The following is a 22,482-nucleotide window of genomic DNA, read 5'->3' as shown; positions in this document are numbered from 1 at the left end:
ATAAACATATCCTCTGGTGAAGATTTTTTAAAAATATTTTGTCACTATACATAACATCAAATTAATTCAGTAAAAAAAATGGGGAGACTATAAAGTAAGTCCACAATATAAATTCTAATTTTGGTCTATAATTTAATTTAAAAAATTATTGTAAACTAAAGAGGAAATTAGTTGTTCTGATGGTATTCTTACTACCAATAAAAAGTCTTTCCCTGTTGTCTAGAAAATGTTTTCATTAGTGACCATCTTTATTTGTAAGACTTATAAACCATATATATTTATGAATTTAGCATTAATTAAATGCAATATCCTTGGACATGATACATAGTAAACATGTCATCCCTCAAAAAATATACAGATAATTACCATGTCAATAATTAGAGTTGATCCTGACACTTAGTAATCAGGACTATACAAATTAATACATAGATCACATATACCAAGTATTTTTGACATACTTTCTAAAGAAAATTAAAAGTTTGCCAATCTGGTCAACAGCGCTGAAACTGATAATCTAGAGTCTAGACTGTACAGATTAAGAACCACCTACTCAGCCATAAAAAGAATATTTCACTCTTTGAGACAGTATGAATGGACCTGAAGAACATTATACTAGGTGAAATAAACCCGTCAGAGAAAGACAAATACCATATAATTTCATTCATATGTGGAATCTAATGAACAAACTAAACTAACAGGGAAAATGGGGACAGACTCATAGCTGGAGACAGCTCTGGAGGGAAGAGGAGATTTAGTGGGTGGGTGGATTGAGCAAAAAAGGACTCATGGACGTGGACAGCAAGGTGGTAACTGCGGTGGGAAGGAGGGTATAGGGGACTAAATGGTAATGGAAAAAAATACAGGAAAGATTAAATTTTTTTAAAAAGCACCCTTCTTCCTGAAACATCAGAAATTGAAGACCAAATCTGATTTTCCCTACCATAAAATACTGTTTCAGATTTGACTATGATTTATATTCTAGCATGCATATATGTATTCCATTTAGTCCACAGAAAATATCCTTTCCAAACTACCCTTAAACATTAAATTTCCTCTTTCAGCTGGAATCTGGATAATTCCAGTTCTTTTACATGCAGAGCAGTAACACAAATTAGGAATAAAGTTATCACAAAGAAGGCAGATTCATCAGTAAATTAAAAGAAAGTGAAAAGACTACAAGGGCATTTTGAGAGAGGGGAGAAGTCTGAAGTAAGAATGAATATTAAATCACTTCCACACTTTCAACCTAAATATGTTTCAGATAGTACCGATTATAATAAAAGAGCAAGAGAAGGAAAGAAAAAGTTCTTTTAGCAAGATATGAGCAGTTCTTTCAAACATGACCAAATTATAGAGGAACTCGATTTCTAATTTCTAATCTCATAGAGGAAAAATCCTATTGAAACAATACAAGTAATGAGAAAGAGTTTCCATCAGTAAAATTTTATTCCTCTACAAGCCAGGAATTAATGAAAGGTATGAATTCAAAATACAGCGTTGTTTTCAAGATTTGTTTGTGCCACATACGGGCATTTTCAATTTACAGCAGAAAACACTGCAGTAATTGGCATGACCAGGGTACAGTTACCTCAGTACTTTGTACTCAACAATGTTTATAGAAAAAACCTCCACTTTAAAAACTTTGCCTAAAAAAGGAATTCTCTTTGAAGACTAAAAGAATTTAATTAAAGATAAAGCTACTTGGGTGGCCATGTAACACATCAAACAGATCATACTTCAAGCAGAATTATTATTACTCAGTTATAAGTGCATGACTCATAAGAATATAAATGAAGTGGCTTTTTTTCCCTGTGCACATCAACTTGGAAGTATGTTTTTCTGTGTATATAAACTTGGAAGTACATTTAGAATTATACTATCACATTTGCTCAGTCTATAGATTTTGGCTGCAATTAAATTTATGTGGTTAAACACTGATTAATAAATGACGTACTACCAAATAAAAATTTTTAATTACTTTAAAAAACATGCTTAAGAATCCTTGGTGGTACAGAACTAGAAACATACAATAAATAGGAAGTTCATTAAAAACATTAACAAAGCTTCAATATTCTAAATGAAATGTATTTCCTCCCAATTATGCAATACTCAGAGAATTTTTACATCTGTATTATTTCTAAAAACCATACAAATATTATCAAGTATTAAAAACTTCCATTATGAACTGTCTTCAGATTTCCAATATAGACTCTCTACAGGCAAATACAATATTACCATTTTCACTAACATTTGCTGGTAGTTTATTTATCCCACATGATCAGGGAAGAAGTACAGCTCAGTGAAATCTCTCTTCGGGACCTTTAAAAGGAAAAAAAATACAAATCTTTTGGAAATGACACAGCTACCTTCCTTGCCTTTCTAAATGAAACATACTGAAAGTAAGGTCAGATTGTATTGATGACTCAGGGACATGCATTATAGTCCTTAATACAGTAAGGATATACAGCATAGAAGTATAAGAGATGACGTGCTTAAAGTCAGTAAATCGATTGCTAATTACCTACTAGCTGTCACTTCTGTTGTAAGCAAACCCATTCCTTGCTGTTTATAACTTGACAAACCTAATCAACCTAATCCCTAAAACAATTCTAAAACCTGAAGGAAACAGCTTTCTCCTCCTTCAACTACATGATACTGTATGGACAAATGTAAAAGGGCATGGAGATAACTGAATAAATGACATTATAAACAAAAATTACACGTAAGTTTTACATGGTAGACTAATGGCAGTAAAATGTTATAGGCAATAATTGGGGTATTATCAAGAACAATCTGAATAATGAAACTAAGAAACTTTAGACAGTAGGATTTTTTTCCAGACAGAAAAGGCTACAAGAGAAAGAATGGCTGAAGTGAAATTTGTAAGTGAATTCTGTACTAGACAGGTGAATGAATAAAGGAAATGAAATAATCTGAGTTATCATGATAAATGGTCTCAAAGGTGGATGGAGCTCTTAGATAATGCAGCAGTTGGCACAATGGAAAGTCACTGGACCTTTTAGTAGACAACTGTGTTAAGATCATGCCCTCCCCCCCAACACATACACATGCAAATGAAAACAAAGTAATGGATCAGTGAAATAACAAATAATACACAGTATATTGCCAAAAATGTATTCATAAATTAAGACACAGAAAGATAATTTCCTGAGCTTCAAGAAGTCAAAAGATAAATACTAATAGACAATTAGCAAGTATTTATTAAGTACCCACTATGTGACTTGCAGCATGTCAAATGTGAAATATATCCCTCTCCCTCAAGAAGCTTACTATAAATTAGGAAAGTATATCGTAGACATTAAGCTAAAAAAAATATATGCAATTAAAGCAAGTTTTTCACTTTAATGCTAATACTAGATTTTAAACAAAGCTGTAATGTGAGGCCTGGTCATGCACTGGATGAATAGGGATCAATAACAACGTTCTGGAGAATTATTCGGTGAGGTTACCAGACTTAAACACACATACACACACACAGGCTCCTTGACCCAGTAATTCTTCTTTTACAAATCTGAGGGAAAATTTTTTTCCAAGATTTATGTAAAAGGCTGTTCTATTAATGAAATCTACACTAGCCAAACGTTAAAAACATCCCCAATATCTGCCAATAAAAAATTTAAATATAGTTACATCATGTAATGTTAAGCGGCTAATTTTTGCAAACACTATTTAATGACACGGGGATGTTTATTAGCTTAAGTTAGATGAATATGCTGCATGCTCCCATTTCTAGGAAAATACACAAAATGTGTAGGAAAATATTTAAAGAGAAATATAAATTATTTGTATTTTTACTTGCACTCATCTTGATCTTCCAAATTATTTTGTAGTAAGATTACGAGCAATTACGTTTGAGAAGGCTCATTAACACACATTCCCCCCAGAAGTTTTTAAAAATCAATGTGAAAGAACTGGCCTGGATTAGGAGAAATTTCATGTATTTAAAAAGAAGAAAAAAAGCCTCCCAAAGGCTGGGAAAGAGAAGTAATGACTGTCTAGATCAAACCTTTAACTCTTTGAGAAAATGATGGCACCCTTGACAGTGATCTGAATCAGTAAGTAGAAAATGAGGGAGATCAAAGATAAGAGTTACAACAGATTTTGCAGATATTCAAATATATCCCATTTCATGATTCAGTGTTTGTATTTTTCCGGTATGCTGGTTTTATACAAAACAAAAACTCTGACTTTTGTTATAAAACCGTATTACATGGCAATTTTATTTGGAGTGTTGGTAAAGATTATAAATCCCTATTACTAACACAAGGCATTTGATTTCATAATAATCTCTCAAGGCAGGGCCCATGCTATGAAACTATTTACAAGAGAAAACAGAGATCGGAGGAGAGGTTGTGACTTGCCCAAGCAGGCAGCTAGTTAACTGCAAACAGCAGAGACCACTCACTACTAAGCCTCTTTCTTAAGCAACCTGCAATCCAGAATACCAGATTTTTCTCCATTATTAATTATTCCTAGAGCCATTTTTTCCTAGTTTAAAAAAAAAAAACACTGCTGGTCTTGTCTGTAGTACTGTAAATATTTCACTCAGGTTTTTGTTAATCTGCCTCTTCCTGCATTTTGAAAACATTCCTATTAACCACAACTAGGCACAAAGTTAAGCAAACCAATTAAGGAAACACGCAAGAAAGCTCTCCTCTTAAATCCCACCCCCTGACTAAAGTTTGGGGAAAGCAAAAAGAATGTGCTTCCTATAACTTAAATACAAAACAAATTAAAACAAAAAAACTCCCTAAGCAAGGAACAAACCAAACAATTTTCTCGGAGTAAAAAAAATTATACGAACGTCCATCCAGTGCCTTCCCTCCTGGATGTAAAACTATCGTATTCCTTTCCAGTGGTTTCTTTAATGACCCAAACATAGCCTTGTATTTCTTACTACGAAACTGCACAGAACCTCAAATTTTCCAGCAACATCCGTCCCTTCTGCGCACAAGGGAGGAGAAGCCACACAAACTTATGAACATCATTCCTCAGTAATTCTTTAGACTCCCTACCTCCACCCCCATCTACTTCTAAAGACCAAATTAACGTTTCTCTGAAATACAATGTGAAATAGATAAAACAAGGGTCACAACTAGAGCCTCTCTCAGAATCCCCCCAAACAGCATTTGCCACCACTCCACTCGCAGAGGCGCCGCAAGCCAAGCGGGGGGCGGGCCAGAAGACCACGTGTTGAGCCTTCTGCGCACGCGCTACAAAAACAAAAGGAAGGCCTGCCAAGCTCCTCCCTCTCCCACGTGACTGCTCCTAAGTCCGCCCCCAACCTCTCCCTCCACCCCTTCCCTCCCCTCCCTTGAGCTACTGCCAAGGCTGTTAGGTTTAGCCGTTTAAATCTGGCTACGGTCCGACCCCTGCCCTACAGCACAATCCTGTGCGGGACCCAGAGTCGCACAGCCCGGAGAATTCGAGGGGCAAGGGAGCTGCCGGTCGGTCGCCTGGTCCGCAATTCAGCCAGCGGTCTTCGCCCTCTCCTCCCCACGCTGCCCCCAGCCCCAGCGGAGGAGACCCACCCCCCACTTAGCCCACCGCTACAACGCCGGCCACTCGCCTGCTGGGGCGCCCTGGCTCCCCTCCGCCGCCGCACCTTTGGTCCGGCCGTGGTGGGGGCTGCTGAAGTGATCTCTAGCTGCCCGCCCGCCTCCCCCACCCAGGGCGCTGCTGACTGTCTCCAGAGCGCGCCGGCTCCTGTCCTGGCTGCCGCCGCTGCCGCCGCGGTTTAACAGTCCGCCCGCAGCCCGCACCTCAGGGCGGCTCGGGGGACAGAACCCTGCTGTGGTGGAGGGGCAGTGGGCGGGGCGCGGCTTAGGCCAATGGCAGCGGGGGAGGGGCAGCGCCATGCAAATGAGCTCCAGTGGCGGGGAAACCCCAGCCAGGGCGGGGCCTACAAAAGCTTTCTGGAAGTGGTTGGAGCCGGACCTCGCAACACCACTGCAGAGGCTTGGCTGCTCCCTCGGGGCGCTTCTCGAGTCTCCCCTGCTTCCTCTCCCCTTTCCCGTGCCAGCCGGGAAAAACGAACATACAAAACAAAAACACGGTTCCCTGACTTCCTGCCCCTGCTTTGCTATTTCTGTACCGCTGTGACAACGGAAACAAAGCGCTGGGAAAAGTGAGGCTGCTTTTTGCCCCGCTGCCTGCGCCAGCTCCTGGCGTCCTGACTATTCCTCCCCCTCACTTGAATGGCAAGTTTTAACAAAGCTTTGTCATAGATGTCAAGTTTACTTGTCTCCTGTCTCCGTGCATGTGCTTTTAGTCGGGCTGTGCATTCACACCTAAAGTCATAATACTGTACGATCCCCAAGGGGCCCTGAAACAGGGTGACAAATCTGCCTTGGGTCCAGTTGGATCCTGTTATAGTAAAAATTTGGAGCCACCCATTCAAGCATTTTGAAATCTGTACAGAGCTAGTTTGAATGGCGTTGGAGTTAACACCGTCCTGCAGTAGCGCGAATAAACGGAGTTTTACGTAGAGATAGTTGGCCAAGGACATATAGAAACATACTTCAGAGTTTTGCACCCAGCCCAGTGCTCCACTCACTACTAAACTACACCCAGCGTTTCCCCAGCCACAAACTCAATTTTTAAAAAACAAAAACAAACAAACAAAAAACCCTCAGCGCTAAATATATCTCTTTCGATGATGAATTACAGGCTTTCCTACGCACCTAATTTATGCATGGAATGATTCGGGGATGAAGTGCAATAGAATTTTAGATCCAGAAAGACAAATGTCATCATTTCAACTTTATTAATTGGATATGATCCTGGGGGGACAGGGAGGTGGCAGGGGAAGGGAAGGAAAATCCAAGTAATTGGAGTTACAACAAAGCATAATACATGACACAGATTACTGGAATTGGAAAATATCAGGCTTGTTACTGGCCTTTCTGGCAGATTGTGACCTTACTGAAATAATTTTTATAACAAGCTGCATTTATGGGAGATATGTGTTTTAATAATTGATCAAAACAATAATTATACCTTCATTTGGGATATAGGAAGAGTTTTAGGAAATTAATTTTCCTTCCTTGGAATAAAAATTATAAGCCAATGGGATGTTGTGAAAATTAAGTCAACAAGTATTTATTGGATATTTACCATATTCAAAGGGCTGTCATAGTCCCTGGGAACAGAGTACAAAAATAAGGCATTAAAATGTGTGCTGTTGTTTTTTTTAATTAACAGTCTAGGAAGTCAAATAAGCATGTGTTGAGATACTTCAAAGAAAGATTTTCTTACTAGAGCTAGGTATTTTAAAAGACTTTAGGCAGAGAAGGAGAAAGGTATCAAAAGTTAGGATGTAGTACCTTTGAGTTTGAGTAGAAGTTGTGTAGATCATATTATTGGGCTGGAAAATTACAATGTCAACTAGATAGAGTAAATCTTGAAAACCAGAAATTCAGATTTTAACCTGAAGGAATTATAGTGCCAACAAATCACTTGAGGCTCCAGTTTAGTCCTATGAAATAATTGTCAATTACTAAAACAGTCATATATTCACCAAATGATTATGGTTAGGAGATACGGCAATAAGCAAAGTTTCTGTCCTCATGGAATTAATAGTGGATGCTATAGGCATTAAGCTTTGTAATTACACAAGTAATAATTTAGAAAGCAATTTTACATACTTTATCTAGTTTGTCCATCAAACAACCCCTACCAGGAGGTAGACTATTTATAATTCTCTAGGTGAATTGTTTTATAGTTAGTCCAGCAGTCTGCCAAATTTTCAGACCTTAAATAAAAATTTTAGTTTATCAAGCCATCATACAAGTAAAGTTTTTCATTTCTTGTATATTTGGTTCATGCATGATACCTTTAAAAATACTAGGAATTGAATGGAAATGAATTGGGTTGGAAATGAATTCCAGTTTTTCAGACACTGTAGAATATCACAGCTCCTTAATACAAAAATTGCCATAACTGAACCATTTTTCAAATTGTTTTCTACATTTATTATTCAGCAAAAGCCTGAAAATTGCATAAATTTTTTTCAAATCAAGAATATGTCATTATTCAGAAAGTACATTAAAAGCATTCTGATTTCCAAGAAAAATATAATAGTGGCTATGAGACATAAAAGAACCAGCAGTGCCCTGACTAGTGTGGCACAGTTGATTGGAGTATTATCCCATAGACCCAAAGTTTGCAAGTTCGATTCCCAGTCGGCGAATAATCCAAATTGCAGGTTCCGCCCCAGTCAGAGTGGTACAAGAAGGCAACATATTGATGTTTCTCTTTCATATCACTCTCTCTCTCTCTCTTTCTCCCTCTCCCTCCCTCTCTCTCTGTAAAAAGCAATGAAAAATAAAAGTTCTCTGCTGAGGATTTTAAAAAACCCAGCAAGAACAAGGAGAAAGAAAGGGCACCATTCTTGCTGACATAATTAGTACCTGTCTGGAAGTGTCCAGGTAAGCTACATTACAATGATTTCATGAGATAAACTTCTTTCCTTGACACTTTTTGGTCAGCCCTTTCATTCAGGAAACACCTGCGTGGCACTGAACATACAGCTGACATTGTCATAAATGCTAGTGATACAGGAGAAAGATCACACCCTAGTCTTAAACAGCTCACAACCAGGGAGAGGTTACAAGTACAGTGTTTTCTGCGCCCCTCTCCTGCTCTGTTCTCCTACTGGCACTTATTACCATCTAACATAACATAGATTCGGGCTCTTTTGTTTTGTTCTCTTGTCTCCCTAGACTATAATGTAAGCTCTGTGAAGTCAGGCTTTTGCTGTTTTGCTTACTGCTGTGTCTCCAGAGCCAAGGACAGGGCTTAATACATATTAAGTTGTCAACACATATTTGTTGAATGAATATATATTTGCATTTAATTCTCACATTTTGCAAAGTGAGTGTTATGTTCATTTTCCAGAATAAAGAAATGGAGGTTAAATATTGTATTCTATATTCTCACACTAATAAAAGGCCAATCTTGGATTTAAAGGCAAACATACCTAGCTCCAAAGCCAGACCAAAGTCTCATGGAATAGAAAGCTAGTTTGGAAGCCTATACTATTTATTCCTCTGTATTTCCATGCCCAGGGCAACTACCCTCCACTGTCATGTTCTAGCATATTTAATTCCTTCTTTTTGTGATCATGATTAGAAAGTGGAATAGGAGAAGCAGTAAGGCTAAAGGCGGCAATTACCATTCAGGATAGATTTAGCTGTAAGTAGATAGAGGGCAGGCGTGGGTAGCAAGAGTATGGGATTTGAGAACCAAGGCAGAATACAAAAGTAGTTAGAAATGGCCCATGGCTATAGGGGAATCAAAAATGATTCCCAGTTTATGCACATTTATTCACAATAGCCCCAAACTAAAGACAAACCTGGATACATCACCCGCTATGGTTAAAATATAAACAAAAATACTTAGATAACTAAATAAATTTTTTTAAAATATTTAGAAAATAAAAACAAAAATAAATAAATGGAACTACATCAAACAAATACATAAATAAAAATAAACAAATTGTGGTACATCCTCCTAACGGAACACTATTCAGGAATAGAAAGAAACACATTATTGATACACTAGATAACATAAATGAGTCACAAACAGTGTGCTAAAAAAAAACAGACATAAAAAGAGTAAATATTGTATAATTCCACTTACATAAAGCTCTACAAAAGACAAACCTAACTTAGACTGACAGAAAATGGGTGAGCAGATGCTTAGGCCTGAGGTGGGGGGAATTGGGTGGGAAGAGTATGAGGAGTGAGGGAAATACTCTATTATTTTGGTTATGATGGAAGTTAAATGGGCACATGCATTTGTCAAAACATCAAAATGTTTTCTTTAAACAAATACACACTATTACATGGGAATTATACTTCAATAAAGCTAATGTTTAAAGCAAGGCCTTTCTGATGAGGGTTGACTCAGAAGTCTCAATGAGTTTTAGGGCCAGAACATAAACAGGCAGAAAAATGAAAAACTCATTCATACCAGTTAGGATGCGGATAGTCTGTGTGAAGTGTATCCGAAAGCCCAAATAATGATGGCATACAGACATAAAAGTTAATTATCTCTTTTATAAGTTATTTTGTCAATCCTAAGACACATTATTTTTCAAACTTGAATGTTTCCAAAATTAGAATGACCGCATTATTGATGTAATAGCAAAGCATTGATTCAGTTTTATTGCCAATGGGCTTTTTCTTAATAATATACAAATAATGGTGCATCTTAAGATTTAATAAAATGTGGTTTTGAAAAAAAAAGTTTAGAGAGAGATGAGCCAGAACTAATATAACAGCTCCGTAAGGTCACCAGGAACCCAGGTTCCTTTCTATTATTCTCTTCTGCCTCCATTCTCAGAGTAACTTCATGGACCCACATGGCTCCTGGGGCTCTCACCACCACATCCACTTTCCAGGCAGGAGGCAGAGAAAGGGAAAAAAAAGGCCAGCAGCCTTTAAGTTGCTTCCCCTGAACTTTGTGTCAACAATTCTATGACTTTATCGTGTGGACATATCAGATGCAGGGAGACCAAGAAATACAGCTAAAGTTGAACACATTGTCAAATCTCTAATAATATAAAGACTGTTATTTAGGAGAAAGGGGAGAATAGATGATAGTTAGGTGATGTTCTTCACCAGTTTCCAAAGTAAAATGTTGAAAACAACTAAATGTAACAAATTGATTTAGGGGCAGGGAGGTCAAAGAAACAGCTAAAAGAGATTTTTTTGAATTACATTTCCCTTTTTTCAGGCTCTGTGGCTTTGCCCATGATTGTTAAGGATGCAGAAGGCATTGATATAATTAGAAATAATAATGGTGCTCAAGTCTACAAAGGCAGGCAAAGGTAGTTTAGGACCAAAATATGGAAGGATTTGATGCAGGTTTAAGTAAGGAAGGAATGTAAAGCTTTTTCTATAGGTAGTAATGGAACCATTGAAAATTCTTGCATAAGTGAAGTGATAAAATTGCTCTTTTGAAACACTAATTTCATAAGTCTTTACATTAAGCAGGCATATGCAGAAATACTGGTGAGAAATCACTACAATTGAAAAAGTATCCCAACATTCTGATTCATTTCATATGAAATGTGAACATCACGGCCATTTCTTGAGGTCCATGAAGGTATGGCATATATGTTGTAACACCAGTTCTATTTTCTCAATTTGGTCATGATGGGCCAGGTTATGATGCAGTAACAACCCCAAGGTCACAATGACTTAACACAAAAAAAGTGTGTCTACCCCACACAGGCTTTGTTGAGAGTCCAGGCAACCTTCCAGAGCACTTGTCTTCCGTCTGGTGGATCTGTGTTGCAGGCTTTTATCTTAAGTTGCCTCCACAGCAATTTTACAATCAACTGCCACAGGATAAGACATGTCATTTCCATCTATAATCCTTTGGGAAGGACTAGTCATACCATTCTGCCCAATTACAAGGGAATGAGAAAATACTAACTTGTTTGCACAGATGAACATTAAAACTTTCTACTATAGAAGTCATGTACATTTTTTTTTAGATGGCATCACCAGATGAGGCTGTGTCTCGTTTGAGATGTGACAGTCTCCAGGCACTAATTGCAATAACCAAGATCCAGTGTGTAGTTTTTATAGTAGATATTTTTCAGTTGCTTATTTGATTTCTATTCCATAATTTCCCTTCTTAATATTTTCTTGATTTTCATGCTGGTATCAGTCCTCCATCCAGTTCATGTGCTCTGATGAATCTGTTCCTACCTGCCTGTCCCAAAGTGTGCCCTAACTGGCTGAAGCCAATTAATGCATTCCATTCACTTAGCACAATCATTGGTTCAGGGGTGGGTGTGTTAAAAACTAGCCCCATGTGAGTGAATTTCGGCACTCATGCCTAATGTGCCTGGCAAAGGTGCACTCTCTCACTCTAGACATGAACGAGAAAGCCCATCCCATGACGCAGTTTTAGAAGCAGGCCCACACTAGAAAAGGCAGAACACAGACATGGAAAGCAGTTGGTAAAGTGGATCCTTATTGACAAAGCAAAGCTGTGTAGTGGACCAGCTTTGTCTGCTCTAACGCTGAGCTTTCCAGTTTTGTGAGACCTTTCTTCATTTTTTAAAGCCACAGTTGATGTCATTTTTCTGTTTCTTTCAACACAAAAAACTCTACCTAATATAATATTCTATTGTAAAATGCTATATAACTTCTCTTGGGATATGTTAAGATAAACTTCTGGTGAGTTTAGGTATAAGAAGAAGACTGAAAAAATATGATTTTTAGTAATGAAAATAACTTCAGGAAGGATCTGATGAACCAGAATGTAAAAGGAAGAAAAAATAAACAAATAAATTTTGGAGTAGCTTGAAACTGGAAAATTCCCACTAAAATAAATGAGGGACCTTTGGAAAATGGCTGGTTGTAGCTGTAGGGCAAACATTGTTCATGGTTAGACTCGATGATAAATAACAGGTCATGTCAAAATGACAAAAGATTACATGATGTCTGGTATTTGCCTTAAAATAATCCATGAATGTGGGGGGAATGTGGGGAATAAGTGACTAAACATTAGTTGTAAATGGAAGATTGTCAAAGGGTGCTGTGTACATGGTGGCTTATTATGCTGGTCTCTGTATTTTTGTGTACCTTTGACACTTTCCAATAATAAAAAGGAAAAAATATATAAGAACAAATTTGAAGGGACTCTAACTGGCCTAAGGTGAAATAATTTATGCACCAAAAAGAAAAAATGACTGCAGTTAGTTAAAATACATCAAATTTCCAAAATCCATGAGTCCTTATTAATACCAAAAGTATCACTACCACTGAAGCAGTGATACCAATGAATGAGACACCCATTCATTACACACAAAAAATGATGAAAGGAAAAAATCAGGAATTTATTCTGCTTTTCATTTACAAATTGTATTTCAGGATACGGCAGCCATGGAGGTATAACTCTCAGAACTTCATTCAAGAAAGCCCTTTCCATTTTGTGGTAAGAAATACAGTTAACTGCCCCCCCAGCAGTTGGCACCTTTAGGATCCACATTAGCTTTTGAGCTGGGCCACCTCTTTCCAGGTAGTCCACAGTCAACTAAGCAGGGCAGAGGAAGCAACTGCTGGCCATGTCCACCAAATGTGGGACTTCTCCAGTGGACAGTCTCTACTCCCCAGGTCCTCATTGCATTGAGCAAGACCAGACCGTCAGACCTGATTCACTATCTCAGGCTTCTAGTGTCCCTACTCAATATGACTTCCTTCACTTTTCATTGTTCACAGGTGTTACCTCTCAATAAACCCCTTGCACTTTTGTGTCTCAGTTTCCGACTCCCAGAGGGTCCATCAGACATACAGATTAACCAAAGAGTTTATGACAGTCCTTCTTTATGAAAGTTAATAAATGTACAAGGAGTTAAAATATTAGAAAGTCATCTTTTATAAAAACTGACCACTTATTACTTTTACTGGGAAATAAATAAATGAATAAATAAATAAATAAATAAAATCCATGAGCCTGAATATAATCAAACATCTAGCTCTATCAGTTTATAGGAAACACAGTGACAACACAGTGACTAAGTGGAAATTGCCATGAGAAATCAATCGGGCAAGTCAATAATGTTGGACATTCTACAAAATAAATGACTAGGGTTTTTTCCCAGCAAATCAATGTCAACAAGGAGAAAGAGAAAAATAATCCTCACTCAACTCATAAAATTAGATCACCGTTATCCTGTTAATAAAACCAGGCAAAGACAGTGAAAGAAAAGAAAATTACAGCCAACATTTCTTATGAACATAGATGCAAAAATTCCCAATAAAGTATAATCCAATTGAACCAAGCTATAGGTGAACACTATAATACACAGTGACCAAGTGGGATTTTTCCCAAGAATGAAAGGTCGACTTGATATTCAAGAATAATCAATGTAATTTATAATCTTAACAGTTCAAAGAAGGAAAACCACATGATTATATCAATTAATGCAAAAAGCACTTGACAAAATTCATTATCCATTAATGATTTAAAAACCTCATCAAATTAGGAATAAAATGCAATCTCCTAAATCTAATAAAGATTATCTACAAAAGTCTACTTTAAAAAAATTGTATTTAATGCGAAATCCTGAATACTTTCACCTCAAGGTCAAGAGCAAACCAGAATATCCATTCTTACCATTCAAGGTAGTGTAGTGTTGGCAAAGTGGGGAGGTAGATACATAGATCAATGAAATGGAACAATGTCCAGAACTAGTGCCATACAAATATGAGAATGTAAAAATATAAGATTGGTTCAAACATATGAGTTGATAAATATGGTCCATTGATTTCTACAAAAATGCGAAGGCAATTAAATACAAAAAACGGATGCTCTTTCCAACGAGTGGCATTAGAAGAATTAGACAACTATATGCAAAGAAATGAGTCTCAGCATAAATCTCACACCTTATAAAAATTACTGAATGGAACATAGATCTAAATGAACAACGTATGATATAAAGTTATTAAAATAAAACATTGGAGGAAAATTTTAGGACTAGAGTTGGGTAAAAGAGTTCTTAGATGTAATACCAAGCACAGGACCCATAAAAGAAAAAGGTTAATAAATTGAAATTCATCAAAATGAAAACTTTTGCTCTATAAAACATACTGTTAAGAGAATGAAAGGACTAGAAACTGCCTTGTGACCCCTTGAAACCTGAGAGCATGGAAGATTTGTGAGATGCTGCTACAAGGTGATGTCTCAGTTGCTTTGCTATCTACCAAGAAGATTGTCAGGGACATATTCTTACTGCTTAAGAGTTCTGATGGAGTCTGAGCCTTTTGGCCTCACCACCCTTAAGGTGCAACTGCAGCTATAAAACTATTTAGCAGCAACATGCAGTGGACTCAGCAAGAGTGTCCCATTATTCTTGTGGCAGTCATCTGGTCTCCTTGTTTGACTATGATCCTGTGCAAAAGCCTCAGAAAACTGACACCTTTGACTGCTCACCTTTTTGCTTTCTGTGTAAGCAATAAACTGAGTCCTGAAAAGGTTCATTGTTCCTTTACAAGCTGAATCTGTCAGCCTTGTGCTTGACAGTGTAGGGATACATGGAGAGTCTTCAAAGCTCAATTTAAAAAAAAAAACAAGCAACCCAACTGAAAAATGAACAGAATTCACCAAAAAAGATATGTGGCAGGCAAATATACACATAAAAAGTTGTTCATTGTCATTAGATATTGGGGAAAGGCAAATTAAAACCATATACCACTACATACCTATTAGAAAAAATAACATAAAAAATACAAGTGCTAGGGAATTGAACTCTTACATTGGCAAGAAGGCCAAAATGATAAAGCCATTCTGGAAAAACAGTCTGGCAATTTCTTATAAAGTTAAAACATACATTTATCTATCTAATGTAACAATTCCTCTTCCTAGGTATCTTAGCAATCAAGATTTCTTTTTTAAGAAATTTATTTTATTGATTATGTTATTACAGTTGTCCCAAGTTTCCCACTTTGCCCTCCTCCGCCCAGTATCCCCATTCTCTCCAGCAATCCCCTCCTTTAGTTCATGTCCATGGGTCATGCATATAAGTTCTTTAGCTTTTCCATTTCCTATACTGTCCTTAACATCCCCCTGTCTATTTTCTACCAACCAATTTGTACTTCTTATCTCTGCATCTTTTCCCCCATTTTCCCCTTTCTCTCTTCCAGCTGATAATCCTCTGAATGGTCTCCATATGCATGATTCTGTTCCTGTTCTGGTTCTTTACTTTGTCTTTTAGATTCAGTAGTTGATGGTAGTGAATTTATTGCCATTTTAATGTTCATAGTTTTGATCTTATTTTTCTTACAGAGTTCCTTTTGATATTTCATATAATAATGACTTGGTGATGATGAACTGCTTTAGTTTTACCTTGTCTGGGAAGCTTTTATCTGCCCTTCAATTCTAAATGATAGCTTTGCTGGAAAGAGTAATTGCAGATATAGGTCTTTGTTTTTCATTACTTTGAATACATCTTTTCATTCCCTTTTTGCTCACAAAGTTTCTTTTGAGAAATCAGCTGATGGTTTTATGGGAATTCCTTTGTAGGTAATTCTCTGTTTTTCTCTTGCTGGTTTTAAGATTATCTCTTTATCTATAAGCTTTGGCATTTTAATTATGATGTGTCTTGGTGTGATTCTTTTTGGGTCCAACTTGTTTGGAACTCTGTGATTCCTGGACTTGTATGTCTATTTCCTTCACCAAATTAGGAGAGTTTTCTTTCAGTATTTTTTCAGTAAGTTTTCAATTTCTTGCTTTTCCTCTTTTCCTTCCAGCACCTCTGTGATTTGGATGTTGTTACATTTGGAGATGCCCCAGTGGCTCCTTATTCTATCTTCATTTTTAAAATTATTTTGTCTTCTTGCTATTCTAATTCAATGTTTTGTTCTTCCTTAACATCCAAATTGTTGGTTTGATTCTCAGCTTCATCTCTCCACTGTTGGTTCTCTGTAGATTTTCTTTATTTCACTTAATGCAACCTTCATTTGTGGCTAGGCCTTTTTTATGCTGTTGCCATACCCAGTGAGTTCTCTGAGAATCCTGATCACACCAGTGTTTTGAACTCTGCATCTGATAGGTTGGTTATCTCCATTTCATGTAGTTCTTTTTCTGGAATTTTGTTCTCTTCTTTCATTTGGGCCATATTTATTTGTCTCCTCAATTTGGCAGCCTCCTGTGTTTGTTTCTGTGTATTAGATAGAGCTGTTTTGACTCCTCAACTTAGAAGCATACCTATTGTAGAAAAGTTACCTGTAAATTGTGTAATGTGGAGCCTTAGTTAACACCGTGGTATAGCAACCCTGTCACTGCTGTGTGGCTCTGTGTAGGACAGGGATCAGAGAGGGGACAATACTGCTGCCTGGTCTCTGGAGATTGACCTGGGAGGAAGCTGTCTCCCAGCACTCACTCTATTTCTAGTCACTCCGTTTTCTCTTCATATGCCACTTGTGCCCTTCCAGCTGTTTCTCTGGTGCTGAATCCCAGAGGGGTTGGGTCTGCATAAGTGCTAAGACATTCGCAGGGCTCTTTAAGGGGAGTTTCCCAAGAATCCTGCAGTTTCTTCTGCTGCCCCAAACTCCACTGGTTTTTATAGCCGGAAGTTATGGGGAATTATCCTCCTGGTGCTAGATCCCTGGGCTGGGTGGTGTGGTCTGGGTCTGGGATCACTTACTTCCAAGGTAGCCCTCCTGATGTTATCTACGGCATGTGATTGTGGCCCCCCCTGTTCCACTGCTGCTCCAAGTCTCTGTGCCTCTTCATGTCTTCACTTCTTTCCCTCTCTGGGTGCATGTGGCTTTTTAAAAGCATTGTCAGACTTCCATACAGCTCAATTTTCTGACAAATCTGGGTGATATTTGTTTTGTGGTCTAGTTGTAATTTTTGCTATAGTTGTGGGAGAGGAGAAGGGTGTTTACCGACATCTCCATCTTGACCAGAAGTCAAGATTTCTTTAAGAAGGCAAATGAATAAACAAATTCTGAAACATTCATACAGTGGACTGCTATTTAGCATTAAAAAATGAACAAGCTATTAATTAATGCAACATAAATGAATCTTAAATGCATTTTGTTAAGAGAAAGACACCATTCTTAAAAGGTTACATATTATATGATTCCATTTATATGACGGTCTCAAAATGACCAAGTTATAATAACAGAGAACAGATCAGGGGTTGCCAGTGGTTAGAGGGATAGGGAGCGTGTGATTATAAAAGGCATGAGGAAATTTTTGTGAGGATGGACCTATGGTGTGTATTCTGATTGTGCTGGCAGGTGCATGCCCCTGGATACAGGCTAAAACTCAGCTGAAGAAGGGCATTTTTAATGTTTGTATATAAACCAAAAAATGGGGGTAGGGGCAAATTTGATCTATGTTAATTAAAAAAATTAAATTTAGATGAGAAGAGAAAAAAGAGAAAAGGGAAGACTATGATAAAAGAGAGTTAGGAGAAAATAGAAAAATATGTAGTTTGTGGACTTTGGATTCTGAATTAAACTGACCACAAAAGACATTTGACATAACCAAGACAATTATAATGCTAATTGGGAACTATATATTAGATTTAAGTTTTCAAAGGATGATACTGAGCTTCTAGTTATGTAGAAAGAATCTTAATCAGTTAGAAATGTATTCTGAAATGTGTGTGTGTGTGTGTGTGTGTGTGTGTGTGTGTGTAAGAGAGAGAGAGAGAGAAATAAGACTAAGTCTGGGATTTGCTTTAAAGCAATTAAGAAAAAAGGTGGGGGAGATAACATTAGAAATGTTGAAGCTAGGGTTCACTTTGCTATCTTTCTACTTTTAAGTATGTTTGATATTTTCTGTAATTTGTTTCTTAAAAATGGAATATTAGATTTCTAAAAGAGTAGAACTTTTTTTCAACATGTGTTATAAAGCAGTAGACGTGATAGGTGTGAGTTTGGTTTCCACTGCACTGTCAAGTCTTTCCAATGACTCAAAATAAATAAATGCTGTGTGTGCCAAAAATAATACTGACATATGAAAAAACCCAGTCTCCTAGAAATCTTATACCTTGAGCAATAAACTACTAAAATTACTAGATTAGTAAAGATTTGCAGTTAGATTTTACAATAGCAAATCAAAACACCTTCTTCTTCATAATGTCATTTCAATGACACTATCAGAGAAATAAAGGGTAAAAATAATTTTAAAGCAATAATTACAATTCTAAAAATCTCAGCCAACAAATAAAATTACTTGGGCTTTCTGATTCTCATTAATTACTTACACAGTGTAGTTTTCTTGCTGTTTTGGCTCAGACTGTTCTTCTGAGCATTTTTATTTATTGTTTCTTGAGCACTTAGCACTGTGTGAGATACAGATGAAAAATTCCCTTTCTGGAGGACAATAATCAAAGTCATACAAGCAAAACACAATGGTTAGCTATTTAAGAAATGAAAACCAAACAAAAGGTTAAGAAACACATTCTGAACTCCCTGTTTTGCTTTCCTTCTTTTGGGGGTGCAAAACAAGATTAGTTTGCAAGATAAACAACCCATTTAGAAGAGATGGAAATCATCCCAGATATCATTCCAAGGAAATGTCCTACCTTAGCTATCCTTTCAGCTTCTGATATATAAAAAGTACTAGAACCTAGTGCTAGCTCTAGTGGACTGTAGTAGTTTTGTGCATGTGCATGTGAGTGAGTATGCTTTAGGCCTGCCCAGCAGACTCTGCTGTTCCCTTCCTTTTGATAATATCACTCTGTTTCAGGAACTGCTTCCTCTAGTCTCTGTGTATCTGGTGGGACTGTCAATCACAGTGTTACTTTTTTCTACTTCATAATGACATTGGGGTGAAGGATGTGGGCCTGGAGCAGCCCAAGGTCATTTTTACAGGCCCTGTAATGGAACTTCTCTGCAATGTCCATTAGGCCAATTTGCAAACAGAAGTAAAAATAGGTGTGTATGATGTAAGTGTTCAAGTTTTTCCTTGGGATGGTACGAATTGGGTTTCTTTTGCCATTTGCACCTGAATAAAATCTTAAGTTAAAGAAATGGCCCAAGGTCCAATGGCTCTTAAAGGATAAAGTTATTCAAACCCAGGTAGGTCTACCTCTATATAGCAGGCTTTTTCTTCTATGCTAATTTACTTTGCATCCTAAAGATGTTATATTTCTAAAATGTAGTTGCCTTTAAGATTGGGAAAGGAAGGGAAAGGGGCTGAAAAGAGACGGTTGGTCTGCCTAATCCTATATGTGTTCTGGTAGTATGAGGGAGGTGAACGCTGCGAATATAGTAATATCTAGTATCATTCCAACTCATGTTGCATGGTATTTGATGCGTATGAGTAAGAATTCAATCTGGCAGTCATACAGACTTCTACCCAAGAGCAAATCAAAGGCCTATAATTCTAGGAATGGTATCAAAGGATATTCTCTTCCTTCTGCTCTACCCGGTTTGTAATGATTGCATCAAAAAATAATGTTTAATACCAACAATACCAAATAAAATACTTAGGTTTTCTGAGTTGAAAAAGAATAGACATTTTTTCCCATGAAAAACTACTTTATTCCCTGTTTCACCAGTATATTCAAAGAAAACCAAGTATTAAAATGAAATTAGCAATTTACAAATTAAATTACTGGCTTATTTTTTTTATAAGAATTACTTTTAAGTCTGAAAACAAATGTCATTTCCTCACTTTCCTATTTTAAATGTTTATTCTCTTTTATTGTATTTATAATTTGAAATTATCTGGTTATTGACTTACTTCTTATATTATTTATTAATTAATTCACTGAAATAGACTGTTCCAAAGTGAAAGTCACTGTTTTGATACTGATAAAATAAACCAAAATCTTAAAGATAAAGGATGATGGGTTATTTTGTGTTCTCCTGTAAAACTGGGTATCAGTCGGTGAGAGAGAGAACAAACGACCTTCTCCAGTGGGGTCAGGCAAAGGCTTAGCTGACTGCTGGGCAGGCTTCCTCATTCAGCTAGAGGAGCTCTTCATTTAGCACCATTTTATAGGGACTCTCTCTCTGTATAAGCTTTAGTCTGAATAAAAGGTTCCGTTACTTAAAAACAGAGGCTTAGGGTAGTGTGGGAGAATTCCACTGTTCTGGGAAATTTAGAGCAAAAAATAGCTGAAATTATTTTGATTCTTAATTAGATTTCTTCCCTTCAAAGTCAATATGCTGTAAGTACTATTAATATTTTTGAAATTTTAATGTTTCCATTATTAATATTAATAACAAAATTCTTTCTGCCTCAATTTTAAAGATGTAAGCCAGTGCACATTTTTTGAATTTTAGAGAAAATGAAACACTAATGCTTCTAGAATTAGAAAATCTTTGCCTTTTAGCTATATAAAAAATTAAAAGTTCAACTTTAGTTTTAGAATTTTAGAATCTTTGGAAAGATTTCTTCACCCATTGTGTTCATCTTATATTTGCATTTGATTTTTTTCTATAAGACAGCATATGAAAACATGTTTAGTGTTTCCTCTCTGTCCAGGTTGCATTTTATCTTGAGTAGATGTAAAACCAGATTAGTTGTAATAGGATTCCAGGATGCGGGCAGATGGCTATTTGTCTCGGACGATGTCTCTTGCAATCAGCTCCTTCATTATTTCATTGGTACCACCATAGATTGGCTGAACTCGGGCATCCACGTAAGCTCTGGATAATTCAGAAAATGATTGAAGAATAAATAAAAGATATTAGAAGTTATAAATTTGGAGTCAGCACAAAACTGTTAATGACTTTAAGGTAGTCACTTAATAAAATCCAACCAATAAAAGCTTTTTATAATTACTTTTTTCCAGTATGGCATTTATCCTCAATTAGTATAATTATACAATTCTATTAAGAGAGCGATCATTTGTATACTTCGTTTTAACTTGCTTAAAGATATTATAAATTCCAAATAACATCTGTAGATTTGTTTTAATTTTGTAAAATTCAGCAATATAACAGCACTCTTAAAAAAAGGCCACTTTATGTTTAGATATGGGTACAATCTTTTAATTTCTTGTTATCTTTTATGATTCCTAAAAATGTTGAAATCCACTGGCTTCGTAGAAAACAAAAGAGAAAAGAAAGTACATATTTTCTAACATCCCTTTGGATTCCTGCCACTGCTGCCATCAGTGGTATAAATAGATGGTTTAGAAAATATTACTTTCCACAAAGTTAACAAGTAACTTATTTTTGGAAATGGTTAATAGTCACTCCAGTAATGTATGAGGTTACAATACTGAGGGCTGAGTCCACTAGCTACCCCCCCAAAAAAAGTTATAAAACTTTACTTTGGCAGCTATGGTACTAACAAGGACACTATTCTTACATTTTCTCATCTCACTTTATCCTGCCAGCTCTGGGATCAGGAAGGAGAAAAATTATATTGTTTTGCAGGTAAAGGAACTGAAGTACAGAGAAGTTAATACGTTTACTAATTAATGGTTGCTATTTGATGGTCAAATAGGAAATTGGCAGACTGGAATGAGAAGGCAGGTGACCTGCTACCTTGGCAGATATCTCTTGTGTTGTCTCATAATATTTTCATGGACAGGGCAGGTAGGACTTTCCTAGTAGACACATTCAAAGGCATTTCTTTCTCAAGCATAAAACCTGTTTTTTTATTGAATTTTTGAGACAAATGAAATGTGCCAGCTCTCTAAGAACATGATTAGTTCTGGACTTCTCCTTTGTCATATTCATCATGAGACCTTGGAGAGAGTAAGCACTCAGCCAGTATTTACTGATTTGATTTATTGTACTACAAAGGTATTTCAGTGTCTCGATGCCAACTTTCAGAAAATACTTGAAGTCTAGGGACATTTGTGTTTTCAAATATATATATATTTATTTATTTATTTTGAACAGATCCCGTTGCTGCCCACAAAACCCAGCCCCTGCGTTTGGAGACCCTCCCTAGCATTTCAGTCTACTTCAGCAATCTGAATGCTTCTAGACATTTTTTGTTTGGGTTGGGCATTTTTTT

At 36.7% G+C, this 22,482-nt stretch overlaps 2 protein-coding genes across 4 annotated transcripts in view; both read right to left on the bottom strand.

Annotated features, from left to right (window-relative positions):
- The window catches only part of KANSL1L (KAT8 regulatory NSL complex subunit 1 like), a 107,859-nt gene extending 102,065 nt beyond the window's left edge, over window positions 1-5,794 (bottom strand). For 2 of the 3 annotated variants that reach the window (XM_053673143.1, XM_037165926.2), the window contains exon 1: window positions 5,591-5,794. The gene's annotated coding sequence lies outside the window, so the exon portion shown is untranslated. The remainder of the gene's footprint in view (window positions 1-5,590) is intronic. The other variant, XM_053673159.1, reaches the window with a different exon arrangement.
- Window positions 5,795-17,614: 11,820 nt separating this feature from the next.
- The window catches only part of ACADL (acyl-CoA dehydrogenase long chain), a 34,404-nt gene continuing 29,536 nt past the window's right edge, over window positions 17,615-22,482 (bottom strand). The window contains exon 11 of the mRNA XM_037166007.2: window positions 17,615-21,158. Coding sequence (XP_037021902.2) covers window positions 21,065-21,158 — 94 coding nt within the window. The 3' untranslated portion in view covers window positions 17,615-21,064. The remainder of the gene's footprint in view (window positions 21,159-22,482) is intronic.

Source organism: Artibeus jamaicensis, unplaced genomic scaffold (genome assembly GCF_021234435.1).
Source record: "Artibeus jamaicensis isolate MK-2021 breed Jamaican fruit bat unplaced genomic scaffold, CSHL_Jam_final contig_1015, whole genome shotgun sequence".
Lineage (NCBI taxonomy): Eukaryota > Metazoa > Chordata > Mammalia > Chiroptera > Phyllostomidae > Artibeus > Artibeus jamaicensis.
The sequence above is the reverse complement of the archived record's forward strand: the minus strand, read 5'-3'. Positions and strand labels throughout refer to the sequence as shown.